Here is a 26,860-nt window from a genome sequence, read left to right on the forward strand (position 1 = left end):
TTAATACCTAGAATCAATCTCTATGGTATTAAATATATTTTCCAATTTTTACCAGATTGGACACCAGTAATAGGACAATTTAAAACTTGTTCTCCAACAAGACTTAAATTTATCCTAAACAGTGTTCTCAAGAATATTGTTTATCTTTTCCTAATGCTCCTACCCTACAAATTTATGGTGAAAATGTTTATCTTTCAGTAAAACATCCAAGGTAATGAAAGCCTCAGATTAGACTTGTCCCCTTCTGAAATGATTTCTCAATTTTATCGATGTTCCTGCTATTTAAAACCCGTGCTTTTTTGAGTAAATGTACGATGTCATGAATAAGGTCCATCTTTTGGTCTTAATGAAGTCCCACCTATGTTAAACTAATAGATTGAATGTAATACTTGATGTTACTATATACATATAAGCATATCCCATTTTTATCATTTCATCTTAGGATTCTAAATATTAAGTTACACTTTCAAGTTATCGATAGATTCGAATGCTCAGTAATACAGATATCTGTATACATATACCTATATGAATTACACATACTTAGAGGCATAGTCAGTCTTTTAACACATCATCTTACATAGTAGAAGAAACATCTGAAGCAGGAATGGACGGTTGGAATAAAGGGAGGAGAAAAGGACAGCAGCACATAAAAAACCTTTGTTCCTCAAACTTTCCTGAAGTAAAGAACACAGTGAAGCAGAACATTTAATGAAATGAATAACCAGGCAAACATTTTCCACTGGCTACATCTGCACCATTTGGAGTATAAACAAATTTACACAATACCTACTAATATTTCAAAGAACCTTGTATTCGATAAACATGACAGTTGCCTTCTACAGTATGCTTATTTTTCTTGCTCTTTACGACTGACAGATGCCCTTTGCCCTTCAATGATAGATATATTTTAAATTGGATCAAGTGAGTTTTCTGGAAGGTGATTTTACACAATAAACAAACATAGGACGTAGAAATTTTATTTACTCCAAATAAATGGTACTTTATATTACTAAATTCTCTCAGACAGAAATAACAATATTCACTTTATGAAATTACACAACCCCCAAAACGATATGCAGAGGTTCTTAAGTCCAAAAATGTCGAGTAGTAACAAAAAGGAAAGAGTTTATCAAGGTACAAAGGAATAAAGAGAGGTTTATTATTTTTAAACAATTACACTTTGACAATTATTTTTCTGGAAAGCAGAGTCTTTTCACTCTCCTGAAGTTTCCACCAAAGACACCGTAATTCCAAATAGTCTTGCTGATGGCGCAAACTCAAGCTTACGTGAGGAGTAGGGGGAGAGAAAGTGCTACAACTCTAACTCGGTTGGCACAAGTTCACCCAAAAGTGCTTTAAAAACCTGCTCCCAAACATGCTCCCTCCCACCAAGTTAAAAAAAAAAAAAAGGGTGGTGAATAGAAAATACCAATGGTTTCAGTAGAAGAGAACTCACTTCTCAGGAGGTGATGGTGACGTGCTGCCAGTCCCTGGAAGTGCGTGCACAAGCACCGGAGGTAGCGGGGGCTGAAGGAAGAAAGAGAAACAGCGATCAATTTGCTTCAGGTGCTGGGAGTGAGGGGGGCCTTGGTTCCGGGCGGGCAGGGCGGGGTGTCCGACATAAACACAAACACGCTCTGCGTCCCCGGGGAGGGCGGACCCATGCCACCTCACCATTCCCCGCCCCTGGACCCCGCGGCCCACTTTGCACGGAGGGCCCGCGCCCAGTGTGAAGCAACTCAGCCCCAGGGGAGCTGGAGCGGCATGCAGAGGCCCCACTCGCTATAACGGCCACGGAGAAGCTACGAGGCTCCCGGTGACTCAGTGCGAGGCATGGTGTAGGCTGTGGAGAAAAAGGTGATAGAGTGAAGTGCCTCTCCGCACAGACTCGCGAACGCGCGGGAAGCAGTCTACCCAGCCCTAACCCTGTCCCGTAAGCAGTCGCCGCTCCCACCTTCCGCTGCCGCCTTGAGAAAACCCGGAACGACGGGGGTCACGGCGGGGGTCATAGGGTAAAGGTCTTGCTCCCAGCAGCCTCCGCGGTGGATACGTCGCCATCTTGGATCCGCGGAACAAGAAAATTCATGCGGTGAGTTTTTGGCAAATTTTCCGAAGTCTGGCAGCGGGGCGCGCGGCGGGGGCGGCGGATTCGGGGCCCCCGCAAGGCGGGGGAATGCCTCGGGGCCGGTCCGGTCGCGCCTGGGGTCCGCGGGCAGCGTCCCGGCCCGCCGCTTCCCGTTGCTTTTGTCTCAGCTCCAATCGAGAGAGGGAGAGCGGAGCGGGCGGGGAGGGGGGGTGGCGGCGGTGGAGGGAGGGAGGGGGTGTGTATGAGGAGGGTGGTGGACGGGACGTAAAGCGTCGCTGTACTCGGGTCGCTGCCGCGGCAGCTCTGGATCCTAGGCCCGGTCCCTTCGGCGGGCGCTGGGGCTTCCCCCAGACTCCGCTCCCACGGGCTCCCGCCAGCGCGGAGGAGTCCCCGCCGCGCCGCTTCCTGGGGAAGAAGAGAAGGCGGCAGCAGCGGTGGCCAAGGAGCCCGGGCCCGCTTTAAGACGCGCTGCTGCCCTTTCATCAGCTGCCGCGGTCTTGGCTATTCCCATTCTCAGTACACACACATCACCTGCAACTCGTGTGTGCGTGCGTGTGTGTGTGTGTGTGTGTGTGTGTTTAAAAGATGGGGGACACTGGACTGGCTAACGGGCCTCAGGACCCTCTAGGCCCTGGAATACCTAAGGCTTTGGATGGTGGAAGGAGTGCAACTGTGATGCTCCGTCTGCCACAGCACCCGTAGGGTGACGCTTCCGTGGTGTGGTAAAGGCTGAATCCGGATAGTCCTGGGGCGGCGGAGCAACCCGATACGCTTCTGTCTGTGAAGTTGCTAGCCCTGGGTTTCTACTTCCGCCGGGGCCTCTCCACCTTTTGCAGTCTTGGGTCTAACTTAAAAAAGTTTTACTGAAGAAATGAGTGGGGTTAAAATAGGTCCACCTTGTTCTTAATTGAGACTCTGTTGTCCATCTAGGAGAGAAAACCTGTAACTCTTGATGACTGTGGTCCTTTTCGAATACGAGTTGTAGTTTTCTTTTATAAAAGCATTTCCAAGGTTTTAGAATTTGCATTTATTCCAGGCCCTGTGAATATGGTATTACCACCATAAAAGTCTCATACGAGTACCACCCCTCCGAAGAAACCTAAACATCAACTTCCTTTGAGTCCTAAGAGATGCCTTCACTTTTCAACATCCAGAGGACCGAATGCAATACATTTTGTTTCATTTTCATAAAACTCTTGGTCGAAGAATCTTCCTTAATCTTCAGGACGGTTTCTAATAAGTATAAGAAAATTAGTATATATTGATATCAACCTTTAGATTCTTGGCGAAATGGTAGAAGGTATTGAGTTAACAAAATCTGTTAACAAGGGAGGCCATACTTGAATTTTGTTCAGAGTTGAACACATTTCCTGTCATACTTTATATTAGGAATTTCTAGATCTCTAGAATAAGTCCAATTTTTGATTTGCCTTTGGAAACAACGTAAGTGGAAGTAATTACGGGGAGGATAGAAATTTGAAACTACATATTTACATACCAGGTTTATGTTGAATTATTAGGGAATGTTTGCTGTATTTGATAACATTTGTTTCCCAAACATCAGTGAACACATCTCTTTTGCAATTCCAAAAGATAACTTTGTTCTAGATTTAAAGGGTTAATTAAGAATCACAGTGGAGCGCTATGGTTAAATGTCTCTACATTCAAATAGTTGTCTACATTCTGATATCTTTTCATTAAAATACTTCTTAATGGACCAAGATCTTTAGTAAGCTTTGTATGTTGAACTCCTCTTCAGTTTGTAGTTCTTTTGTAATATTAAATCCGAAGGAAAAAATACAGAATGCTTGTAAAAAGGCAAAACTCCTCCATTTCTTTGATTTTGTAAGATCTTCATTTAATTTTACAGTTACTTTTCTCTCATCTTTTTCTGAGGGCTTGAATTGCAGTGACTTCTGTGAAAACTTTGTATTTGAGATAGGAACTGAAAAACATTTTTTAGCATCTTAATTAATGCTGTATCCATAAAAAAATTAACGTAAGCATCATTTGTTGGCAGAACCCTTTTATTTTAAGTGTGCTATGTAGAGATATCTGTAACCTAATCTGATGCTGTTGGGGAATGAGAATTGCCTGTATATTTAACCAAGCAACAAATATAGCCTTTAAAAAATTTCTATAATACTTTCATTTTAAAATAATTTATATGGTGGAAAAATGAGGGCAAAATGTGAGTATGTGTGACATATCCCTTTCATTTGAAAAGTACTTGATAAAATAAACCTCAGTATATTCCTCCTCAGGAGAACCGATTACCTATGTTTTGATAACTTTGGACACTTAATTTGCTTTTTGATTTTTGAGATACTTTAGTTAGTTATAACCTGAAAGTTTTGCTTGTTCTAAAATAAATACTTCAGATTTGTGAGTAGATTTTATTAGAAATGCTTCTACCCCAGTTGTTTTCTGTTTTTATTTCATTAGATATTGGTATTAAAAGTACTTGTATTTTAAAAGATCCTTACAGAATTTTTAACAACCCATGAGAAATTATAGTTTTACCCTTTTTAGTGACAAATTTGCTTCAGAAGATTTTCTGATAATATAGAAAAAGAAAAAGTATGGTTCATATCTATATATGAAATAATGTGTAGACTATTAATAGATTAGTAAAAACAAGTTAACTTTTTTTTGCTCTTTAAAAGTAGTGTTAAATAAAATTTTTAAATTGTCTTAAACATTTGAATTGTAGAAAGTTCATCCTTTTGTGATTACATAAAAGCAAACTTTACATGTGCGTGCTTGAATAGGCATTTGAGGACAACTTATGCAAATAGAGATACAGTCTTAGGAGAAGATACTACTAAGATTTTATTTGTTACCTAGACCTCTAGTGGATTTTGTAACACAAAGAAGCAAAAGAAACCAAGGTACCTGGTAGGGCAGCTTTATAGGCAGGGTTAATCTGAGTTGTATTGTAATGTTTGAATAGAATTACATACAGTGTTGATATCAAGGGATCTAGTACTGTGATAGGAGTCATTGTGGCTGATGATACAGGTGACTGTTCATCTTTACTAAGGGTGGTTTCTTCCTGTGATACTTAAAGGAATTGAATTTCATTTTGATTTTTTCTGGATATTTTTAAAACAGCTATATCTAAAATTGATGTCTGTTGTATAAAGTATGTCTTTGGAAAGAAATGACTGGGCATTAGGATTTTAAGTTTTTAAAATTATTTTATAATTTTTACTTTGATTTTGTTAATTGACCGTTTTTGTCATTTTAAATACTGTGCATAATTTTAATTTTTCTGTTTGGCTAATTTAAGCTCTTAAAACTCTTCTCATGAAAAGTCATTCCCAGATGGCTTGTTCGTTTATTTACTTTGTACTATTAGGATGACCTGGAAAAAGAATTCCTAATATATATTTTTATAGCTTGTTCTCTGAAATACAGGTGCAAATTCTTGGTATATCACTTGCAGGTATGCTGTATTATGAACTAATAAAATGGTTTACAGTGTTTATTTTTTGGTAAGACCTCATAGCTTATATAATATGGAAATGCAAAAAAATAAGAGGAAAAGACAAAGTTTCCCTTTACTGGACACACATAAATATATAATAAGTTGTATATGCTTAGACTCAGGATCTAAGTCTATTTAAATGTAGATATTTTGGACATATTTGCCACTTACCCTGAAAGCTTTTTTTAATTCCTCTCTTTTTTTTTTTTTTCGCTTTCATGTGTATGTTTTTACATGTGTGGGAGGCTTATTTTTACTATCATTTCTCTGTTTGACAGACTTACTCTTCAAAACTATTCTAGTGTCACTTTCATGACAGAACCTTCCCTGACTCCCTAAATTTTTCTACCATACTGCTTTTAGTCTTGAAACTTCTCTTAATTGCTTTTGTCACTCTATGTTGTAATTTACTATCCAACCCTGCTATCTACCATAACCTCCACTAGACTGGAAAAACCTAAGAGGTAGGGCTTTGTCTTATTAATATTTACATTTTTAGTACATTCTATAGTGCCTAGTACTTAGTAGGTTATCAATAAATATGCAGTAGACTGAACTGGTTCCATTGTCATTTGACAGTGCTGTCAGAGGGCTTTTTGCCAATCCACAGATCAGAAACCACAGATTGGAAAAAGGGTTGGGGAGAGAGGGAGCATCCTGTATTCCTTTACTTCCTTGAATCCTTTCTTACAGTTTTGATTCTAATTACCTAGGGGAAACTAGATAACCAACGTAGAGAAATGTGTATAGAGTGAATACAGGACTAAAGAAAGATGTTAGTAATAAAGTGCGTCTGGCAGAATGTTTAAGTCTGTATTTCTTGCTGTTTTTTGTATGGCTAAGGTCACTAAGGTCATTGAAGGAGATATTTTGTATTTATAGTTACATGGTAGTATGTATTTACCATGGCTTAACCACATTAGGTCATATATGTTATATACACTATTTTACCTTTCTAAAACTTGAAAATTACAATACTGAGAAACATTTGGCCTTTAAGAATTTGAATAAAAGATTGTGCACCAGTTTCATGTCAGTTTTTTGAGATGTAGAAATCAAAACAGTAAATGACTCCCAGAATTGCATTGAGTAGAGATGCCAACATATGACTTAAGATTTTAGAAATCTTTTGTTTTATTTGCCTATATATTTTCCAGAAACTAATGATGATAAACTACTAAAGATACAGAGATGGCATATTTTTTTTTAAAAGATAATTTGATCTAGTACTCAGGACACCAGTCCTTTCTCTGCTTCTACTGATTTGAAATGGTTTTCTTTATGTGAAAGTAGATGAGAATACACACTTAGTAAATTTTTACTTTGCCAAGGAATGATAAAATAAGAAAATTATGTGTCCTGGCAGTTTAGGTAACAGTAAGTAAGTAGACTTGCCCCCCCCCCCCAAACACATTGATATACTGTTTTTCCATTTATGTATTTGAGCGTTGGAACATAACTGCATTAACTGCATTTTGTATCAGCACCTGGACAAAATGTAATGACTGATTATGTAATACAATGTGTTTGGGAGAGGAACATTTGGTTTTGTGTCATATCTGGCAGGAATCTGTTTTTGTGTTACTTTTTACATTGTAAATTATACTTAACCCTGCATACAAATTTCTTATTTAATTTTCTGTTTGTAAACATCTCTTACAGGTTGGTCAAATAATAGTACTTAGTAAGTTTACCATGCCATTTAAAGTACCTAATTCCTTTTGGCTTAATTGTACTACTTTATATTTAAAAAATAAATGCTTTACAGCTTGCAAAACACTGTAGTATGCTTCATCTCAGCTTTTTATATGTTTGTTATTTTGATGTAATTTTTAAAATAAGGTTAAATTTTAAAACAGAAAGATAAAAGTGTCAATTAGTATGAAAATTAGTAATTGGAATTATGAAGGTCATTTTATCCTCAGATGAGACTCTGGCATCTAATACCTTTCTTACCTAATGCTACTCCATAGGGAAATTCCTGAATTACCATTTTAAATAAGTGGAGAGTTTCCTTTGTTTTTAACTGATCATCTTTCAGATTCAGGATAGTTAAAATAATACAGGAGTTTGAAAGAGTAGTAGTAAATTTTTGTTTAAAGCTTGACTTTCTGGCAAAATACAGCAGCTGCTCGTATTTTTAAAAATTATAAACATTTGTCAAGAAACACCAAAACTTTTATAATGAGAATAGTTAATATTCTATCACACTGATGCCATATCTTGCAGGTGCTGAGCAGATATACCTTGAACTTCACCTTGATTTAGTAGTGCCCAAAATTGTGTTTTTAGGAGTGTAGTTTTTATAATTTAAGTGAGTCAGCATGTCTGATCTGAGAAAAATATTTAGAGCTGTAACTTTTCTAATCTATGCACATTTATGAGAAATTATAGATATATGCATACATATGTCAGGCTAAACTTTGTTTGAGGTCTGTAGCAAACTGTTTAACCTGGAACAGAGATAGCAGTCTCCAAAATGTTTAAATTTGATAATATAGACATGGGCCACGTAATGACATTTTGGTCAATATTGGACGGCATATGCAACATTAGTCTCATAAGATTATAATGGAACTGAAAATTTTCTGTTGCATAGTAATGTTTTAGTCATCCTGAATTCCTAGCACAATTCATATCACGTGGCAATGCTGGTGTTAACCTGCCAGTAGTATAAAAGTATGGCACATGCAATTACGTATAGTGCAGAATACTTGATAATGACAATAAATGACTATGTTACTGGTTTGTGTGTTACTTATTATATTCTACTTTCATTATTTTAGAGTGTACTTATAATAAAAATAGTTTGCTGTAAAACATGCTGTTTTGCTGGCAGTCGTCTCATACACAGTTCATTTACTGCACCTCTTGATTGCATCCTTTTCTCTTGTGTTTGATTTAATCTTGTGTTGTTTTGTTCAGTAACATGCTGTACAGCCTTTAGCCTGGGAGCAATAGGCTATATTCCATATAGCCTAGCCTGGTAGGCTATACCGTTCAGGTTTGTGTAAGTGTACTCTATGATGTTCCCACAAAGATAATCACCTAATGATGCATTTCTTAGAATGTATCCCCATCATTAAGTGCCTCATGACTGTATAATGCACTTTTGTGTTCTGTATGTGTATGAATCACATATCCTAAAACAGATGTGTATGTATAAAACAATTGTCCAGTGCTTCAGGGAATTTGACCTCTGCCTGCCTACTCTTAAGGTATTTCAGAGCATTGTTTGAAAACCACTGGACTTGAGCTCTAAGGTAACTTCCAACCTAAAGTCTGCTTTTTAAAAAGTCAAGACTTCCTTTTCTCTGGAGATGCAAAATTCATAGAATTTGCTTGGTTTTGTGTAGCATTTGGATAGAAATTGTTTACATTAAAATTAGGCTCTACTGGTTAGATGTTAGCATCCTAGACATTTTCAACAAAATGTTTTAATCTGAGTGTTTATTCTTTTCTTGCCATTGTTGTAGTGCTGGGTACATATGGTGGTGTGTAAGATAAGTTTGCCTTCATGGAGCTAACATCTTAGAAGGAGAGAAAAAAATAAAAACTTGGTAACCAAGCAATTTCAGACAGTGGTAATTGTAATGAAGAAAAAGGGATAAGAGTACATCAGTTGATTAGGGATAGAAGGAGGAGACTATTTTAAGTAGGGTGATGAGGGAGGTCCTCTCTAGAGGTGTCATTTGAGCAGAAACTGAAAAAGGAGAAAGCCAGGCAAAATTCTGGGTGAATGGTTTTCCAGGCAGAAAGAAGGCTTCGAGATAGGGTCAAGTTTTACACTTCTGATGATACCAAGAAGTGTTATAAACAGTTACTTAGTGCTTTCTACATAAGTAGGAGTAAACCTTAAAGTGAAAAATAAAATAGATGATTAAGATATAATTCTTCTCTCAACTCCTGAAAATATTTTGGTGAACTCAATAATTTGTAATAAATTTTATAAGAGCTGTAGAGAGGAGGGATTATTTTTCATTAAGAGGCCCTGATAATTTTTCAGGATCAGGTGGGATTGGGGGTCGGTCTGTATTAGTAGAAAGTTATAAAGGAAAGCAAGCTTAAAACTTTGTGTTTGTATAGAATCATCAAAACCTTCAAAAGTTTTTGGTTTTGTAAAGTTTTACATTTTTTTCTTAGAAATTTATTAGTAATGATTTCATGTTGAATCAGATATCCTTGTACAGTTTACTAAATATTACTATATGCCATGTACTTTTATAAGTGCACTGAATAATTCTTGTAAGTTTAGTTTTTGAGGTGCATGCTGTGGGTGTATACTACAGTAGAGCAATCTTGTTTGAGGGGGTTAATGTGTTGATTCAGGGAGGTAGTATTTGAACTGAATCTTAAAGAATGATTTGGAGTACACTAGGTGCGTGAATGTACGGAATCTGCATTTCCAGTGTTCAAAGCTTGGAGAGAATATGCTGGATTTGGAGAATGGCAAAGTAATCTGCTTTTATTCTCAGTGGAGTTCTGGGACCTCATGAGAAATTGGTTGAAGAAATGAATTTGCCGTAGTGTGAAAGACTTACATGATGAGGAATAATTCACCAAAATATTTTTTTACCAATGCAAGTGTTAATCAGATTTTGCTTCAGTGTCAAATTTTAGATTCCACAGTCAATTTATAATTAAAATGACAAGCTTGATGGTGCAATATACAATATTTGTGAAATTTTTGAAGGATTATTTTTCTATTAGATCAAATATTTTTTTATTTGTATTGTATTTGCAGGATTTTTATTTATTAAGAACTGTGTGACTTCGAAACTCTAGTTTGTTTTCCAGAGAACTTGTTACATGTATAAACCAATACCAGCAGTTAAAAGTTTTACATTAATGGACGGAATTCGTTACATAAATTACAGGGCAGGCAGAGTTTGAATTGTTATTTGACATTATTTGCAGGCATGATTACTTAGATAAATTAGAGTTATACCAGAAAAAGTCTAAATTAACAACATATGGGAGCTGATACCTATATATTACTAAAAGTGCTTATTTTACAGTGCTAAAATGTGTCTTATATGTTGTTCAGATTACTGCGTAACAGTTATGCATTTATTTTAGGTTGCTAGCATTATTTGTTAATTCTAATATGCAAAAAAGAGCCCAAATGTATGTACTTAAATAAAAATAATTCATTCCTAAGAATGCAGTTTAAACAAATTACTACTTTGATAGTATGCTTTATATACCATATTTTTTAATCGCAAAAGTTAATGATTCTAACATGATGACTTGGAGTTGCCCAAGTTGCCTAATTGTCTATTTAGTTCATTTTTGGCTGAACAAATTGGAACTCATTACAACTATTTCTTATTAAGGAGAGTTATATTGTCCTGGAATCTCACATGATGTTAAAGTCTCTGGTACTAGCCAGCCTGAATCAGAGTCACTGTTGTACTGCTTTTAATTAGCTCAGTGACTTATCTGCCCTAAACTTCAGTTTTCTCATTCGAAAAATGTGGATAAATAATAATACTTACCTCATAGAGTACTAAAAGAATAAAAAGGCTCTTGGGTGGTTTTTTTGTTTTGTTTGCTTTTGAGCGAGACTTGAAAAGCTGCAAAGGAAAATGAGAATAAGCCACAATTTATTTCGTAGAGTGCACCATGCTCTTTTTTTTTTTGTATCAAATTTGTAAATGTAAACAAGAAAGATGCAGTTTTGTTAAGAGTCTAGACCTTTTTTTCCTACTAGGAATTTTGTTTAGATAACGTTGTGTTAAATATTATATGTAGTATCCTGAGTAACATCAATACATCTCAACATTGCTCTTTCTGAAGCACTTGGCAATGGTACATGGCACATAATAGATATTTAATAAGTCTTTTGTTAAATGTGATAAATCTCACGGAGATATCATTGGCTTTTAGGACTCAGACTTGTCAACCAGTTACAGCATGAGTTATGTTGAATTATCTATGGCAAGTTTCTGTTCTATGCTTAAGTGTCCATTTCCTTAAAATGGATAAAACAACAATTATGTACAACACCTGACAGTAGGTTCTTAGCGGTGTTGGTTCCCATCTCTTTTTCTTTATGCAAAGAAAATATTCCAGAATTTTGGAGAAAATTCAGAGGGAATACATAAAACAGCACCTGTCATTTAATATTTGAAAATTGAGAAACTCAAGTCCTTTATTTACCTTTGAGTATATGCTCAATCTTTAATGGAAAAATAATATATTATTTTGGGAAGACTAGTTTGGGCTCCATGAATTTATTAGCTATGTGTCTGGGCAGATCAATTAGTATTGAAGAGCCTCAGCTTTTTAGTCATTTATACCTCCCAAAGTTGCTGATGAAAATTTAGATAATGAAAGCAAAAGTGTTTGGTTAGCTGTAAAGTATGTGAAAGTATTATGGTATTGATTCTTTACTATTAATGGTTGTAATGAAACAAGTAGTATCTTAATTGTGTGATTCATTCCATCTTGCACTACTGCGTTCATGTGGCTTGCCTTTTATTAAATTAAAATCTGACTTACTGGACTTTGGGAAGTGTGGAGAATAGGAAAAAAATGATTCTGCTATGTTCATCATAGTAGGCCATTTAATACTTGGATATTTTTGCATGCCGAAGTCCTGATACTTTCAATGTAGAAGTATATATGGCAGGAAGTCTGCCTCATTCTCTCTTCATTAAGGATGAAAGATTGTGAACATTCTTTGGGTTATTCTCATTTTTTTGTAGCTGTATTTGTGTGCTTTCTCTTTATCATTGTTAGCCAAACATATTTTTGTGACCGTCATGATTGTTTTCCCTACAAATGAAAATAATTTGTAATTTATGATTAGATCATTGAGAATGTCATTCCAATAGTTTCAGAATATTGTATGCTCTTTGTGTATGTAATGTGTATGAATAAGTTTTACTGTTTTTTTTCTTTAAATCTGTATGATCTCTTAGGTACTAAGCCTTTTGAATCATTAAAGTAATACTGTATAAGGAAAACAGACTAGTACTGAGTAGCTGCAGTAGCAAAGTAAGGAAAATGAATCTCAGAGTAATGAATTGGGAAAATTATTGTGCATTGAAAGAAAAGGTATTGTTTTTACTATCACCCTTCTAAAATTTAGTGACCAGTAAATATTATGTGCTTGTGAGATCTGCTGATTAATCTCATACTGTTATTAAAAAAAAGCTGCTTTCAAGTAAAGTATTTTTTTCTTCTAAAAACATTACTGAAACTCCAGAAAATGAGCTCTTGCTACCCCAAATCTTCAGTTTGATTGCTTCTCCATTTTTTTCATATTAACATTTTTTTCATATTAATTTGGTTATTTGCCTAATTTTCATATTAGGCAAATAACCAAAATGAAACAAAGACAACATTCATATCTAAAACTTATAAAACTTACGTTTATAATATAAAATCCATAAGCTTCTAGAACTGCACATCATGGTCAAGATATGTCCCTTTATAATTTTCGATGGTTTTAATAATCATTGTCAGGCACAGCAGTATGCTCAGGCATCAAATATTGATTTCTGTCCAATATAGTTTACTATTCTAAGAAAAAGGTAATTTATTAACACATTTTGGGGAAGTTTTAAATACCAAAGTCTTTTTGTTTATTTGCTGGAGTTTACTGGAAGTAACTAGAGAATTCATTCTTCATAATAGTGCACATCCCAAATTGTTTAATTAAACGGTTTTTAATTTTAATCGTATATACCAACCTTGGGCAAATAATGTACATGGCAAAGATATGTATTTTTGCTTTTACAAAATTGACTGACAGTTTTAACATTATTTCAGAAATAGTTTTATTTCTGATATATTGGTGGCACAGAAAAAGAACAGTTAAGTTCCTTTGATTTCTAACATTCAATTTGGTCCCTATTCCACCACTAGCTCATAAGAGGTCAGGTCACTCTTGACCACTAATGTGTGTTTGAAACCTCAAGGAGGACCTGACAAATATTTGTTGAATGTATGAAGGCTATTTCCCAAAACTTAATATTTACTTGCTTTTTTTCATATAGCAAAACTGTGCCAATTTACGTTATCATCAGTTATGTGTGAATTCTTATTTACTTTATTGTCAACGACACTGAGTATGATTCTATAAAAAGATGGTCCTAAATTTAGAGAGTATAAACTTATAATTTAAAAAATTTGTATTTTTTGTTTTTCTGAAGAGTGAATCTTTTTTATTGTGTAATTTGTGTTTTCTGTTTGTATCCTTTATTCCCAATAATAGGGATAAAAATAAGAATAAGAATAAAATAGTTATAATTCTGTTTCTGGTCCCTTCCTAAGCATCATTCCATATTTTCTAGGGTAAAAAAATAAATATTTAATACCACATTAATATTAAGCGAGGTTAACATATTGAGGTGCTATTGCCAGAATTGACCACGAAGTGGTTCAGACTGCATAATTCTAACAATGTAAAAGTTTAAGAGGATTTTTGCCTAATTTTTAATTTACAGTGTGAACACTAAAAATGTAGCTAAGATGTTAAATATTAAAATTGGATTGGATTTTTACCACTTAAAGTTTATGCTGTCTGGAGGGCTTCAGTTTGATATTCATGCATGAATTTGACAAGAATAAGTTGTTTGCTAGTGAGGAGTAGGCAAAATACCATTTAAGTACTCTGTTAGATACTTTGTTACTTATTCATTCATTTGGCATATATTTATTTAACTTCTGTGCCAGGCATTGTTCTAAAAGAATATGGAGTGTAAAGTAAAAAACAAAACATAGTATGGCAGATGGTGGGTGATAAGGGTGTAGAAAGAAGAAAGCAAGGGAGTATGAAGTATATGTGGGACCCAGATTTAAACTGGCTGATTACGAAAGTCCTCCTCTAGAAGGTGATTGAGTGCGACTGTGGTGAGGGAGCAACCCTGTGCATATCCAGGAGAAAGAGGTTCGAGGAAGAGAAGCAAATGCCTTAAGAGAAAATGCCATAGATTTGATGTCTGTTTTATGATTGAAAAATTACAAGGAAGTCTTTGTGGCTGGAGTGTAGTGGGAAAGGATAATGGCCTGTGGATGCAGAAAAAGGTAGGAGACCAGAGGTAAGTCAGGAAAGATTTTGTAAGCCATCATAAGAGTTTTGGCTATTGCTCTGAGTAAAGTGATGCCATTTGTACTCTTCTCAATTATTATACAAAGTTAGTCAAAATCTTCCCATTTTACAGTTGAATAAATAATGCTTCTATAGAATAGCTTGTAATTAACTTTTCCAAGGATATATAGCTAATGAGTGGCAAAACTAAGATTTTTTTAGGGTTTTGATTTCAGAGCTCATGATTTTTTCATGACACAATTATTCTTCTTGCTGTGGCATATCTCTAGAGGCGTTCACTTTTAAAAAACAAACAAAAACAGAATCCAAAGTGTGGATCCAGTGTGAGTGTTAATGTACTTATGTATGATAATAATTCCCTTACTGCTAGATGCATTCACATGTTTTATGTATCATGTTTTTAAACATGTTAGCTTTGACCCACTGAGTTGATTTCATGGCCTACTGTTGGAGGCCATAGTTTGAAACTTGATGCATTATGTTTCTTTCGGAATGCTGGAAGTTCCTAGATTTATCGGTGGCTCTGAATTATGACACTAAGAGTGGCTGCTTTCTTTATTTAAAAAGAAAAAATCCTTGTATCTGTTGAACTAGCTTTTAAGTTGAGAAGCAAGATAATAACGCAATTATCAGATTATAAAAATGTAAGTGTATAACATTTTAAAGTTCATATGTGACTTAAATTCCTTGCAGAAAAACTACAACCTAGGAAATTTTAAATGGCTGAATTAATCTTGTAGTAAGAGGATAGGGCAATTAAGACCAAGCAAGCAAATGCTATCACTATAACTACTGCTACCACCACCACTAGTACTACTGATTTCTGTCAAACATTTATTATACTAAGAATTTTTTAAAGCAAGTTAATATGCTATTTATTTTAGGCAGATTTGAAAAACATACGTATATCTATTAAGATCTTACTGTTTCTTAGGGCAGAGCCCATTTTCATTTAGATGTCTATAGGAACTCATACCATTCTTCCCCCCTTCCCCCCAAGGGTTTTCTTACCATTCTCATTTTTTAATCAACTTTGTCAAGGAAGATTACATATAATACAAGGCACTCATTTAAGTGTCCTTTACAATGAGTTTTGACAAATTTATACACTTGTTTGACCACTATGATCCAGCTGAAAATATTTCCATCATCCCCACTATTTCAGGCAGTCCTCATTTATAGCCACAGGAACAACTGATCTGCTTTCTGTCACTATAGATTAGAATTTTTTATAGAGGTTCGAATAAGTGGAATTGTACAGTATTCATTCTTTTATGTCTGACATCTTTTGCTCAACATAATATTTTTGGTTCATCATTGTTGTTTCATGTATTGAATGAACATTCATTTCTTTTGGGTAGTATTTTGTTGTGCTTTCTAACTGGTGCCTGAAATGTGTTTGTTGAATGAATGCATATTTGGTACGGTAAATACACAAGGTTTAGAGCATGAATCCTTTTCCCACCATCCTGTATGTATAGGCAAGTTACTTAACCTTTCTGAAGCCGTTTCTTTTTTAAAATGGAGATAATTCTACTTTGAATAGTTGAAGTATTAAAGTACTGTATGAAAACATGTAAAGCAAACATTAAGCTCTTATAAAAATGGTAGCGTAATTCAATGGTGATTTGGAGGCATTGGTGTCTCCTGGTGTCTGCTTTTTATCCAGTAACAAAATTGTCCCATAGAATTGCACTTTTATATTTTTTATTAGTATTCTAGTAGTTTGAAGAAATACATGTTTATGTTTATTAAAAGATTCATCTATTTGAAAGTGATCACTTTTAGGTCTTGATTAGTTTACTCTTAGGTCACAGAATTGAAGGTTTCTGCCAGTTAAAATAATAATTAAAGTTAGAACTTATTAAACTTTTTTTTTTAATAGCTTGGAAGACCTAGTAAAATAGCAAGAAGAAAATCAGGAATCTAACTCTTCATTATTGAGGAATAGTTATTTTAAAGAGTAATATGCTAGTGGGGAGAAAGCAGCTAGGAAACTAGCATTACATTGAATCGGGTTCTGTAGTTGGTACTTTTCACATACCATTTATTCATTTGGTAAATTTTAATGATGACTTGTTACCAGATACTCTGGAAGATATGCCTTACTGTGGACTTTTGAGATTATTAATGTTTTTATTTAAAAAAAAAACTGTTCAATTTAGGGCTTGGTACTTATTATAGAAATGTTTGTACGTTTGTTGAATACATTAATATTTTTATTTGGTTTTAGACCTGAGGAGAGTTACTGTGTGGTTTTTAGGAGATTATATCAGTAGTGTGTGTGACCAGAAGATAGTTTTTAACTTACCTAAATAACTAAAACATTATTAAAGTTTATCTTTTGACTGTAAACATCAGTATGGTCTGTTACTCCTAATTGTGTTCTAATCAAATTAGACTTGACCTTTGGAATGAAAAGAAAAATTTTTAATGTTAGAGGAACAATAGTAGGTTTTGCTGCTTGTGTACAGTATATAGAAAATTTAGAATAAGAACTATGAAATTGTGAAGGGTATCCGTTTTTTCCACTATAAAATTTTACCGTGTGTTAATATGCCACTTTTTCTTAAATTTTACAGAATAAGTCTAATTGATTTATTGTCTTATTAATAACTGGTTAAACCAAACATGCTATAATCACACATTCAGTAGGAAAAGTTTTTAGATGAAAATTGGAAAAAAGATGTCTCAGTCTGAAAACGTATAATGTACAAGAAAGTAGTGAAATAGGTGCAGGTGGAAGATTAAATGGGGTTGTAAGTGATTAAGTGAGGTTGTAGGTGAGTCAGATAATAACAGTAAATTGTGCTTTTGAAGATAAATGAGTTAAAAGATGATCCTTAAAAACTAGTATTCTTTGAAATTGAATTGGTTTTTCTGTGCCTTTTTGAAATTTTATAATTGAGTTTTGATTACATTTTATATTAAAGTGGTTAACACATGGCAAAACAGACAAACTCCCCAAAACTAGTATTTGGTTTTTATGCATTCAGATAGACTAGAAACATTTTCATTTAGGCTTATGGTTCTTAATCTTGAGTGCCTTATACCCCAAAAGGGTCATTGAAAATGAGTGCATTCGTTATTTCAGTATTTCAAAAAAATCAAACCTAATGAAAATTGTTGATTTACTTCAGACGAGACTGAACAGCCTAGTTAAAATTAGTGTTCTTGGCTTTTCTTAAAACAATTTATGGTAATAGTGGTCATCTGTAAATTAGAATCACTTGTAACCACATGTGTTCAATAAGTATAGAAAACCATTCTATTTAATATGAAAAATTGAAATATATTTTCAGTTCTTATTGAACAGGTGAGCTACTCCCTATACATAACTGATAAAACCATCTCATCCTTCGAATGACATATCAGTTGTAATCTCAGAAAGGTCATTCCTGATTTCTTTCGTGTAGTGTACCTCTTGCCATTCCTCACCGCAGCATCATTAATAGCTTATCTGTCTTAGCAGTTGTCACCATCAGAAATCATTTATTTGTTAACTAGATGAAAATTTCATGAGAACAGGTACTTTGCCTACCTTATTTATACTTAGTATTTTGTCTGTATCTCCAGCACCAAGAGCGGTGTTACATTACCACCTGCAATGTATGAGAAATCCAATTTTCCCACTTTTTCTCCAGTGTTTGTTATTGTCTTTGTGAATATAGCCATTCTAGTGAGTTTGATATCATTGTGGTTTTAATTTGTTTTTTTAATCAGTGGAAATCTGTTTCTCCTTATAAAGAACACCATTGGGATTTTGATTGGCATTGTATTAATTAATCTAGAGATCATTTAGGGTCTCCCTAATTGATCTCTTGATTATATTGAGTTTTCCAATCCTTGGACATGGTATGTCTATCTATTTAGTTCTTTGATTTGATTCATCAGTGTTTTGTTGTTTTCAGCATATAGATTCCTGCACATTTCATTAGATTAATAACTAGTATCATGTTTATACCTAAGTATCTTATTTTGGGGGACCTATTTGGAGCTGTACTAGCATATACAAATAGGATTTTTTTCATACATGGATCTTGTTTGTAATAGGGCAAAACTCACAGTAGTTGTAGGAGCTTTTTTGTGGATCGTTTTGCATATTTCACTCAGGCAATCCATGTCATCTGTATATAGGGAAAATTTCCTATTTGTATCTTTATAATCTGCATGCCTTTTGTTTGTTTTTTTTTCTTTTTGCATTATTGCACTGCCTAGGACGTGCTTGCCTTATTTGCAGTCTTAAAGTGTGAAAGAATTCAATCTTTCACCATTAAGTATAGTGATGTAAATTAGTCAAATTAAGGAAATTCTGTTTTATTCCCAGTTGACGGAAAGTTTTCATGATGAATGGTTGTTAAATTTTGCCAAATAATTTTTCTGTCAGTTGATATGATCACTTGGGGTTTTAGTCTGTTAATATGGTAGATTACACAGATTGACACTTTTTTATGTAACAGCTTTATTAGGTTACAATTCACATACCCTGTATTAACTCATCCACTTAAGGTGTGCAATTCATTGATTTTTAGTGTAGTCACAGAGTTTTGTAACCATCACCATGATCATTTTTATCACCCCCAAAAGAAATCTTACACTCTTTAGCAGGCCCTTCCCATTTCCTTCAGCTCACACTTCCACTCAACCCTAGGCAACTACAGATATGCTTTTCTGTTTTTGTACATTTACTTACCCTGTACATTTCATATGAGTGAAATATGTGATCTTTTGTGACTGTTTTCACTTAGCATAATGTTTTCAAAGATCGTACACATCGAAGCATTTATCAGTATCTTATTCCTTATATTGCTGAAGAGTATTGTGTGGATATACCCAATTTTATTTATATGTTTATCGGTCGGTGGACATTTGGGTTATTTTACTTTTGGGCTGTTATGAATAATGCTGCTATGAACATTCATGTACATGTTTTCGTGGACTTATGTTTTCATTTCTTTTGATTGCATACATAATGTGATTGTTTAGTTATATAGTAACACTATGTTTAACTTCTTAAATTGCCAGACTGTTGTCCAAAGCAGTTGTGTACCATTTTACATTTTCACCAGCAATAGGTGAGAGTTTCAGTTTCTCTAAATTCTGGCCAATGCTTATTGTTCTGTCTTTTAAAATAAAAAGACATGGGCATGACATTTATCTCATTGTGGTTTTGATTGACATTACCCTGCTGATTAATGATATTAACTTTTTTGTGTACATGTTTGGCCATTTGTATATCTTTGGAGAAATGTCTATTCAGATTAAGGTTCTTTGCCTGTATTTAAATTAGTTTGCCTTTTTATTAATGAACTGTAAGAGTTCTTTATGTATTCTAGGTACAAATTTTTAGATATGTGATTTCTCAAATATTTTTTCTTCCATTCTTTGGGGTTTTTTGCTTTTTTTATAGTATTTACAACACAAAAAATTTTAATTTTGATGAAATCCAGCTTACTGGGTTTTTTTTTTTTGTTTTTTTTTTTGTTGTTGCTTTTGCTTTTGCTATCATGTTGAGGAAGGCGTTGTTTAACCTAAGATCATGAAGATTTACTCCTGTTTTCTATGTTTTAGCTCATACGTGTATGTCTATGAACCATTTGAGTTAACCTTGTATATGATGTAAGGAAAGAGGTTCAGCTTGATTCTTTACATGTGGATATCAAGTTGTCCCAGTACCATTTGTTAAAAAGACTATACTTTCCCCATTGAATTATATTCATATCCTGTGTAAAATGAAATGACCATAAAATGTGAGGGTTTATTTCTAGACTCTCAATTCTGTTTTATTGATCTATATGTCTGTTGTAATGTCAGTATATCTTGATTACAATGTGAAATTTTCAGACTGGGAAGTATGAATCTTCCAACTTTTGTTTTTCTTTTTCAAGATTGTCTTTATTAGCCCAAGTCCTTTGTATTTCTGTGTGAATTTTAGAATTAGCTCATCAGTTTCTTCAACTAAGCCAAGTGGAATTTTGATGGGGATTGTATTGAATCAGTAGATCACTTTGGAGAGTATTGCTGTTTTAAATCTGATCTGTGAACACTGAATGGCTTTCCATTTATATAGTTCATTTTTAATTTCTTTCAACAGTATTTTATAGTTTTCAAAATGTTTCATACTTTAAAATAATTTTTTTTATTTTTCAATTACAATTGATATAGGATATTAGATTAGTTTCAGGTGTACACCATTTAGACATGTATATAACTTAAGAAGTAATCACCTCGATAAGTCTAGTACCCATCAGACACCATACATAGTTATTTTAATATTATTGACTATATTCTCTCTACTGTACTTTACATCCCCATGACTGTGTTTATAACTGGCAGATTACACATCTTACTCCCTTCCTCTTTTTTTCTCATCCCCCACCCCCTCCCATCTGGCAGCTATCAAAATGTTTTGTGTATCTGTGAGTTTGTTTCTGTTTAGTTTGTTCATTTGTTTTTTAAAATCTACATCTAAGTGAAATCATAGTGAAATCATGGTATTTGTCTTTCTCACTCAGCAAAATATTCTCTCTCAATGATATTGCAGATAGCAAGATTCCATTTTTAAGATGGCTAATATCCATTGTATATATGTATCACCTTTTATTCATTCATCTATCAATGGACACTTAGGTTGCATCCAGATCTTGGCTATTGTAAATAATGCTGCAGTGAACATAGGGATTCATATGTCTTTTCAAACTAGTGCTTTGGGTTTCTTTGGAAAAATACCCAAAAGTGAAATTGCTGAGTCCCTTGTCTTTTGTTATAGCCTTCATTTAAAGTCTATTTTGTTTGTTTGTTTTCATTTTATGAAATAATTTTTTTTCATCCCTTTCAGTCTTTGAATGTCCTAATATCTGAAGTGGGTCTCATGTAGACAGCATATGTATGGGTCTTGTTTTCTTATTCATTCAGCCTCTCTTTATCTTTTGATTGGAGCATTTAATCCATTTCCATTTAATCATTGATAGGAATGTAATTACTGCCATTTCATTATTCATATTTTTAACTTTTTTTCCCCTTCTTTTTTCTTAAAGAAGTTCCTTTAACATTTCTTGTCATACTGGTTTGATGGTGAACTCCTTTAGCTTTTTCTTGTCTGGGAAAGTTTTGTACTTTTGTTATACTTAAGTATTCTATTTGATGCTTTATAAATGGAATGGTTTTATTAATTTCATTTTTGGATTGTTGTTAGAAATGCAGTTGTTTCTTGCATATTTATGCAACCTTGCTGAACTCATTAAACTATTATTAAAACCTAAACTATTACTAAACTGCTATAAAATCTAATGGTTTTTTTTTTTTTTTTTTTTGTAGCTTCCTTAGGATTTTCTATATACAGCTTCCTTAGGATTTTCTATATACAGGATCATATCGTCTGCAAATATAGTTTTATTTCCAATCTGGATGCTTTTTATTTCATTTTCTAGTCTCATTGTTCTGGCTAGAATGTTCAGTAAGTACAGTGTTGAATAGAAGTCATAAGAGTGGACAGCCTTATTGTAGTTCTTTCCTAAATGCCCTTTATCAGTTGGAGGAAGTTCTTCCTATTCATGTTTGTTGAGTGTTTTTAATCACTAAGCGCTGTTGGATTTTTTTAATGCTTTTTCTGCATCTGTTGAGATGATCATTTGGTTTTTATCTTTGATTAATATGGTGTATTATATCATTTGATGTTTGGATGTTGAACAAGTATTGCATTACGTGGTCATGGCATATATTCCCTTTTATATATTGTTGGATTTGGTTTCCTAGTACTTTTTTTGTTATTTTTGTCTCTTTTTATTAGAGATACTAGTCTACTCATTTCTTGTTATGTCTTCGATGTTTGTAGAGCAGTAATAGCCTCACAGAATAAATTAGGAAGTGTTCCATGTGCTTTTATGTTTTGGAAAAATTTGTGAAGAATTTATATTAATTTTTTTTAAATATTTGGTAGAATTTACCAGTGAAGCCATCTGGACCTGTGATTTTCTTTGTGGGAAGTTTTCAAATTACTAATTCAGTCTCTTCACTTGTTATAGGTCTATTGAGATTATCTATTTCTTCTTGAGTAAATTTTGGTAGTTTGTGACTTTCTAGGAATTGGTCCATTTTATCTAGTTATTTAATTTGTGAGCATACAGTTGTCCATATTATTCTTTTGTAATCTTTTCTATATCTGTAAGGTTGGTATTAATGTGCCCTTTTTAATCCCCAATTTTAGTACTTTGGGGCTTGAAATTAAAATGATTTCAATCTTTTTTAAGTTTGTTAAGGTTTTATGACTAGAATATAACTTCCCTCTGTGTGTGTCTATGTCTCCCTCTCCTTTTTCTTATAAAGATATTGGTCATCAGATTTGGGTCTTCCCAAATCTAGTATGACCTCCTCTTTACTTGATTGCATCTGAAAAATCTTTATTTCCAAGTGTGGTTACATTCAGAAGTACCAGGGCTTAGACCCTGAACATATCATTTTCAGGTACACAACTCAACCCACTATACTTACAATGTATATTTTACCACTGCAAGTAGAATGTGGAAGTCTTTTTCACCAATGCAGTTCCATTTCTTCACCATCTTCTATGTTGTGGTTGTCATAAGTAGTAAGTACATTGCATGGTTCTAAACTTCCTCAGACAATGATGTAAATTTTGTTTTAAATGATCACATATTTTAAAATTTAAGCAGGAAAGAGTAGTCTATCACAGAGATTGGCAAACTACAGCTGCAGGACAAATTTGGCCTGCTACTTTATTAGGTAAATAAAATCTTATTTTATACAGCCGCACCTTCCTTGTTAGTTTATATATTGTCTGTGGCTTCCCTTGTGCTACAGTACAGACTTGATTAGTTACAGCAGAGACTGTTTGGCCTGCAAAGCCTGAAAATGTGTACTATCTGGCTGGCCTTTTACAGAAAAAGTTTGCCAACTGCTGATTTATTAACGCTTCCACATATTTGCCATTTTTGTTGTTTTTCATTCTTAAATTCTAAGTTTTCTACTGGCTTGATTTCTCTTTGTCCAAGGAAATTTCCTTTCGAATAAGTCCACTCATGATAAATCAAACTGCGTTTTATTCACCTTCATTTTTGAAGGATACTTTCGTTCCACCTAGAATTCTAGGTCGACAGTTCTTTTCTTGGTAGCATTTAGCTGGATTTGAGAAGTAGCAACTACCGTCTTTAGGTGGTTCACAGACTCTTCAGTTAGTCACAGTCCCTGCTTTTTGTTTCCTTGACATGGTTACCAGCTATTATTATATGCTATTTACTATTGTGCTTTCGCTGTTGTACTTATTGTAGATCACGAGGAAAGTAAAATTTTCACTTTGTCAATGTCTCTCTACGAAGTGGAAAAAACAGACAAGTGCATATTTCTTGAAAAGTGGGACAGAGGACAATATTTTAATAAGGTTTGAAATATTCAGATGTTTGGAATGTTTTTGCAGGTTCATTATGCAAAGAGGGTCTCACCTATTTGTTTTCTGGCTAGTCTTTTTCATTATTTGAATTGGCATGCTGTCCTATAGAATTTATTTTCAAAATGCTTTAACACCTCAACCCATCATTTTCTTTTTCAGACTGGCTCTTTTTCTTGTATAATTTATTTCTTTCCTTAATAACATTTTGGCATTTGCAGAGTTATCTTTGCCCTGTCTTGCTTTCTTATAGCCAGGTCACATCAAAGTTGATTGAGCCTTGTATTATGAACCAGAAAACCTGGATTCTGCCTTCTTTGGTTCTGTCGCTAACTAGCTGTGTGTGGCCTTGAACAAGGTACTTGCTCCCATCAGACCACAATTTATCTAAAACTAGGAGTTTCAAGTAAATATGATCTCAGGCTTTTTCAAGTTCTTAAAATACTATGCTTTTTGTTACCCTCTGCAAACAACCTAATCCATGCTCTTATATTCTAATCCAGGTAATTCTTATCTGTTTTTGGTCCTTGAACCCCTTTGGCTTTCTAGTGATGTATGTGGACCCCTTCTAAAATAATATTTTAATTGTGCAAAATTAAATACATATGCTAATAAAGATACCAATTATTTTAGAATAGTCTTTGAAATATCAAATAAATTCAATATTGTGCATATTAACAAAGACCCATGTTGTATATTTCTAAACTAATAATGAACATAAATAATTTGAAATTTGAAACAAATAAACTGATATGAAAATTTCTGTAGTTTCTAATAGTAACAGAATCACAGGTACAGGTAGTACCACTAGAGCTTCTTATATACATTTTTAATTAAGTACTAAATTTCAATTAGAGGTTAGTAAAATAAAGATGTAATTTTTTTCTTCATCCAAGTTTATTTACCTTCTGCATTAGATCAACAGACCGAGGACTTGAAGAACCCAGGTTAAGAACTGCTCTAATCAGTCTACCAACATATTTAATTTAGTGTCTGCTGTATTTTAGGTAAACATAAATTATATTTAATAAATATTAAATACATATTTTAGAGAATGAATATTACTATTAAAGATTTGAATATTACTGCTATTATTTTCTGACCTCAAGATCTGTACAAATGGAATTCTTATTTCAGAAATAAATTCTTCATTTGTGTGTGTTTTTATGAACATTTCTCATTGAGTCCTCTTTATTTGCTACCTGGCATATAGTAGAGCTCAGTAAATATTTTTGGAAGGAAGTTAGAAAAGTGTGCAATTACTAGCATCAAGGATCTTTGGCTGTTTTAGTACTGAATAATTGTTTCAGAATTTCTGGTAAATTCCTATTTGAAATAATTTGTCTAGTATTTCTTAAAAAGGAATACAAATATCCCTTATAAATAGCAAAGTGCTATAATTATCCTTAATATGACATGATAAAATGGAAGTTGGCTGTTAAACAAATAAAGCAAGTAGTACATTTTGTCTCTATTGCCTGAAAATTTTAAATTGTGGAAATTTGTCAGTATTGTCAGTTCATTAGCAGTAAAACAACACATTTTGGGATAAAGGTTCTTTATAATTTTTGCATTCTTTTATCACTTACTATGCTGCTTGGCCGGAGTTGTGGTTGAATAGACTCATACTTGTTTGATTCTAGGTTTACTCTTTTTAATTTCTCTCCTAGAACCATATGTCCTAAGTTTTTGTAGGACTTTTTAGCTTTCCACTCTTAGAGAATATCTATTTGTTATAGAGAGAACATATCATGTATACAGATGTGGTTGCAACCAATATCCTTAACAAACCACTTAAACAGTTCTTTCAAACCGTTGTGTTCAAGTTCTGTAGTTCAGAGTATTCTGAACACGTAGAGCTAGTGAACAATTCATATTTTCTCTTGTACCCTTTCTCCTACTGGGTTAGTTATATGCCCAAGAGTCAGTTGTTTTTACACCGGTGTTAATGTAACTTTTAGTTTGTGTGACCTGAGCTAATGAAATATGAGTATAGACAGAACTGTTTCAGTGAAAAGCAAGGTGGATGCTTTGGAAAGTCTACATAAAATGCTTTAAAAATTACTAAAGGATTATTTAAGTTCCTAAAGGCTTAGGAAACTTTTGTTTCAACTAAACAGTAATTTATTTTCTCATATTATCTGGAGAAATGGCTGTTTTTGTGTTGGTTAATGCAGCAGCTGAGTGATTAACACCAGGGCCAGATTCTTTCCCTCCTTTTGCTCTGCCATCGTTAGAGTGTAAGATGCTACATAGCTCACTCTTATTCTGCTTATGAGATGGCAATGCAGGGAGAAAAGAGGGGCTGTATTTTCCCCCTTTCCTAAAATCCTTCCATCAGTTTTCCCCTCATTTCTTACTAGCCAGAATTGATTCAAATACCCTTCCATAAACCAGTTACTGACAAGTGTTGGAGGGGGGATTGTGTTGTGGTAGCATTATTATTTTGGCTAAGACTGATCCGCGTATTCCCTTAAATCATGTGGGAAAGATTGAACATCTAAATGACCATGGCAATCACAAGGGAGAAGGACTGTTAGGAAGTCAACGAGGACTGTCCGCTATGCTGAGACAGTTATTAAAAAATTTAGAAAACATTTGTAAAAATTCAGAAAGATTCTGTTAAACCCCTTTTAAGATCTTGTTCAGTTTAAACCAAATCAAAATGGAAAATCTTCAAAGAAGTATAATAGATGTGATTTATACAAAAATATATAAAAACCTAGTTATTAATCCTAAACTCAGAGAAAAAGCCTGGGCCTGCATCAAAATATCAAGGAGAGTATATGTACATTTATATTTTAAAAGTATGTGTTACTT

General features: G+C 33.8%; 1 protein-coding gene across 7 annotated transcripts in view; it reads left to right on the forward strand.

The window, feature by feature from the left end:
* Nucleotides 1–1,618: 1,618 nt before the first annotated feature.
* CNOT2 (CCR4-NOT transcription complex subunit 2) overlaps nt 1,619–26,860 on the forward strand; it is a 102,854-nt gene continuing 77,612 nt past the window's right edge. For 2 of the 7 annotated variants that reach the window (XM_011374200.2, XM_023520810.1), the window contains exon 1: nt 1,964–2,089. In XM_011374200.2, coding sequence (XP_011372502.1) covers nt 2,085–2,089 — 5 coding nt within the window. In that variant the 5' untranslated portion in view covers nt 1,964–2,084. Of the gene's footprint in view, nt 2,090–26,860 lie in introns of all 7 variants that reach the window. The other 5 variants (XM_011374223.2, XM_011374231.2, XM_011374208.2 and 2 more) reach the window with 4 other exon arrangements.

The sequence above is a fragment of the Pteropus vampyrus genome, unplaced genomic scaffold (genome assembly GCF_000151845.1).
Source record: "Pteropus vampyrus isolate Shadow unplaced genomic scaffold, Pvam_2.0 Scaffold9, whole genome shotgun sequence".
Lineage (NCBI taxonomy): Eukaryota > Metazoa > Chordata > Mammalia > Chiroptera > Pteropodidae > Pteropus > Pteropus vampyrus.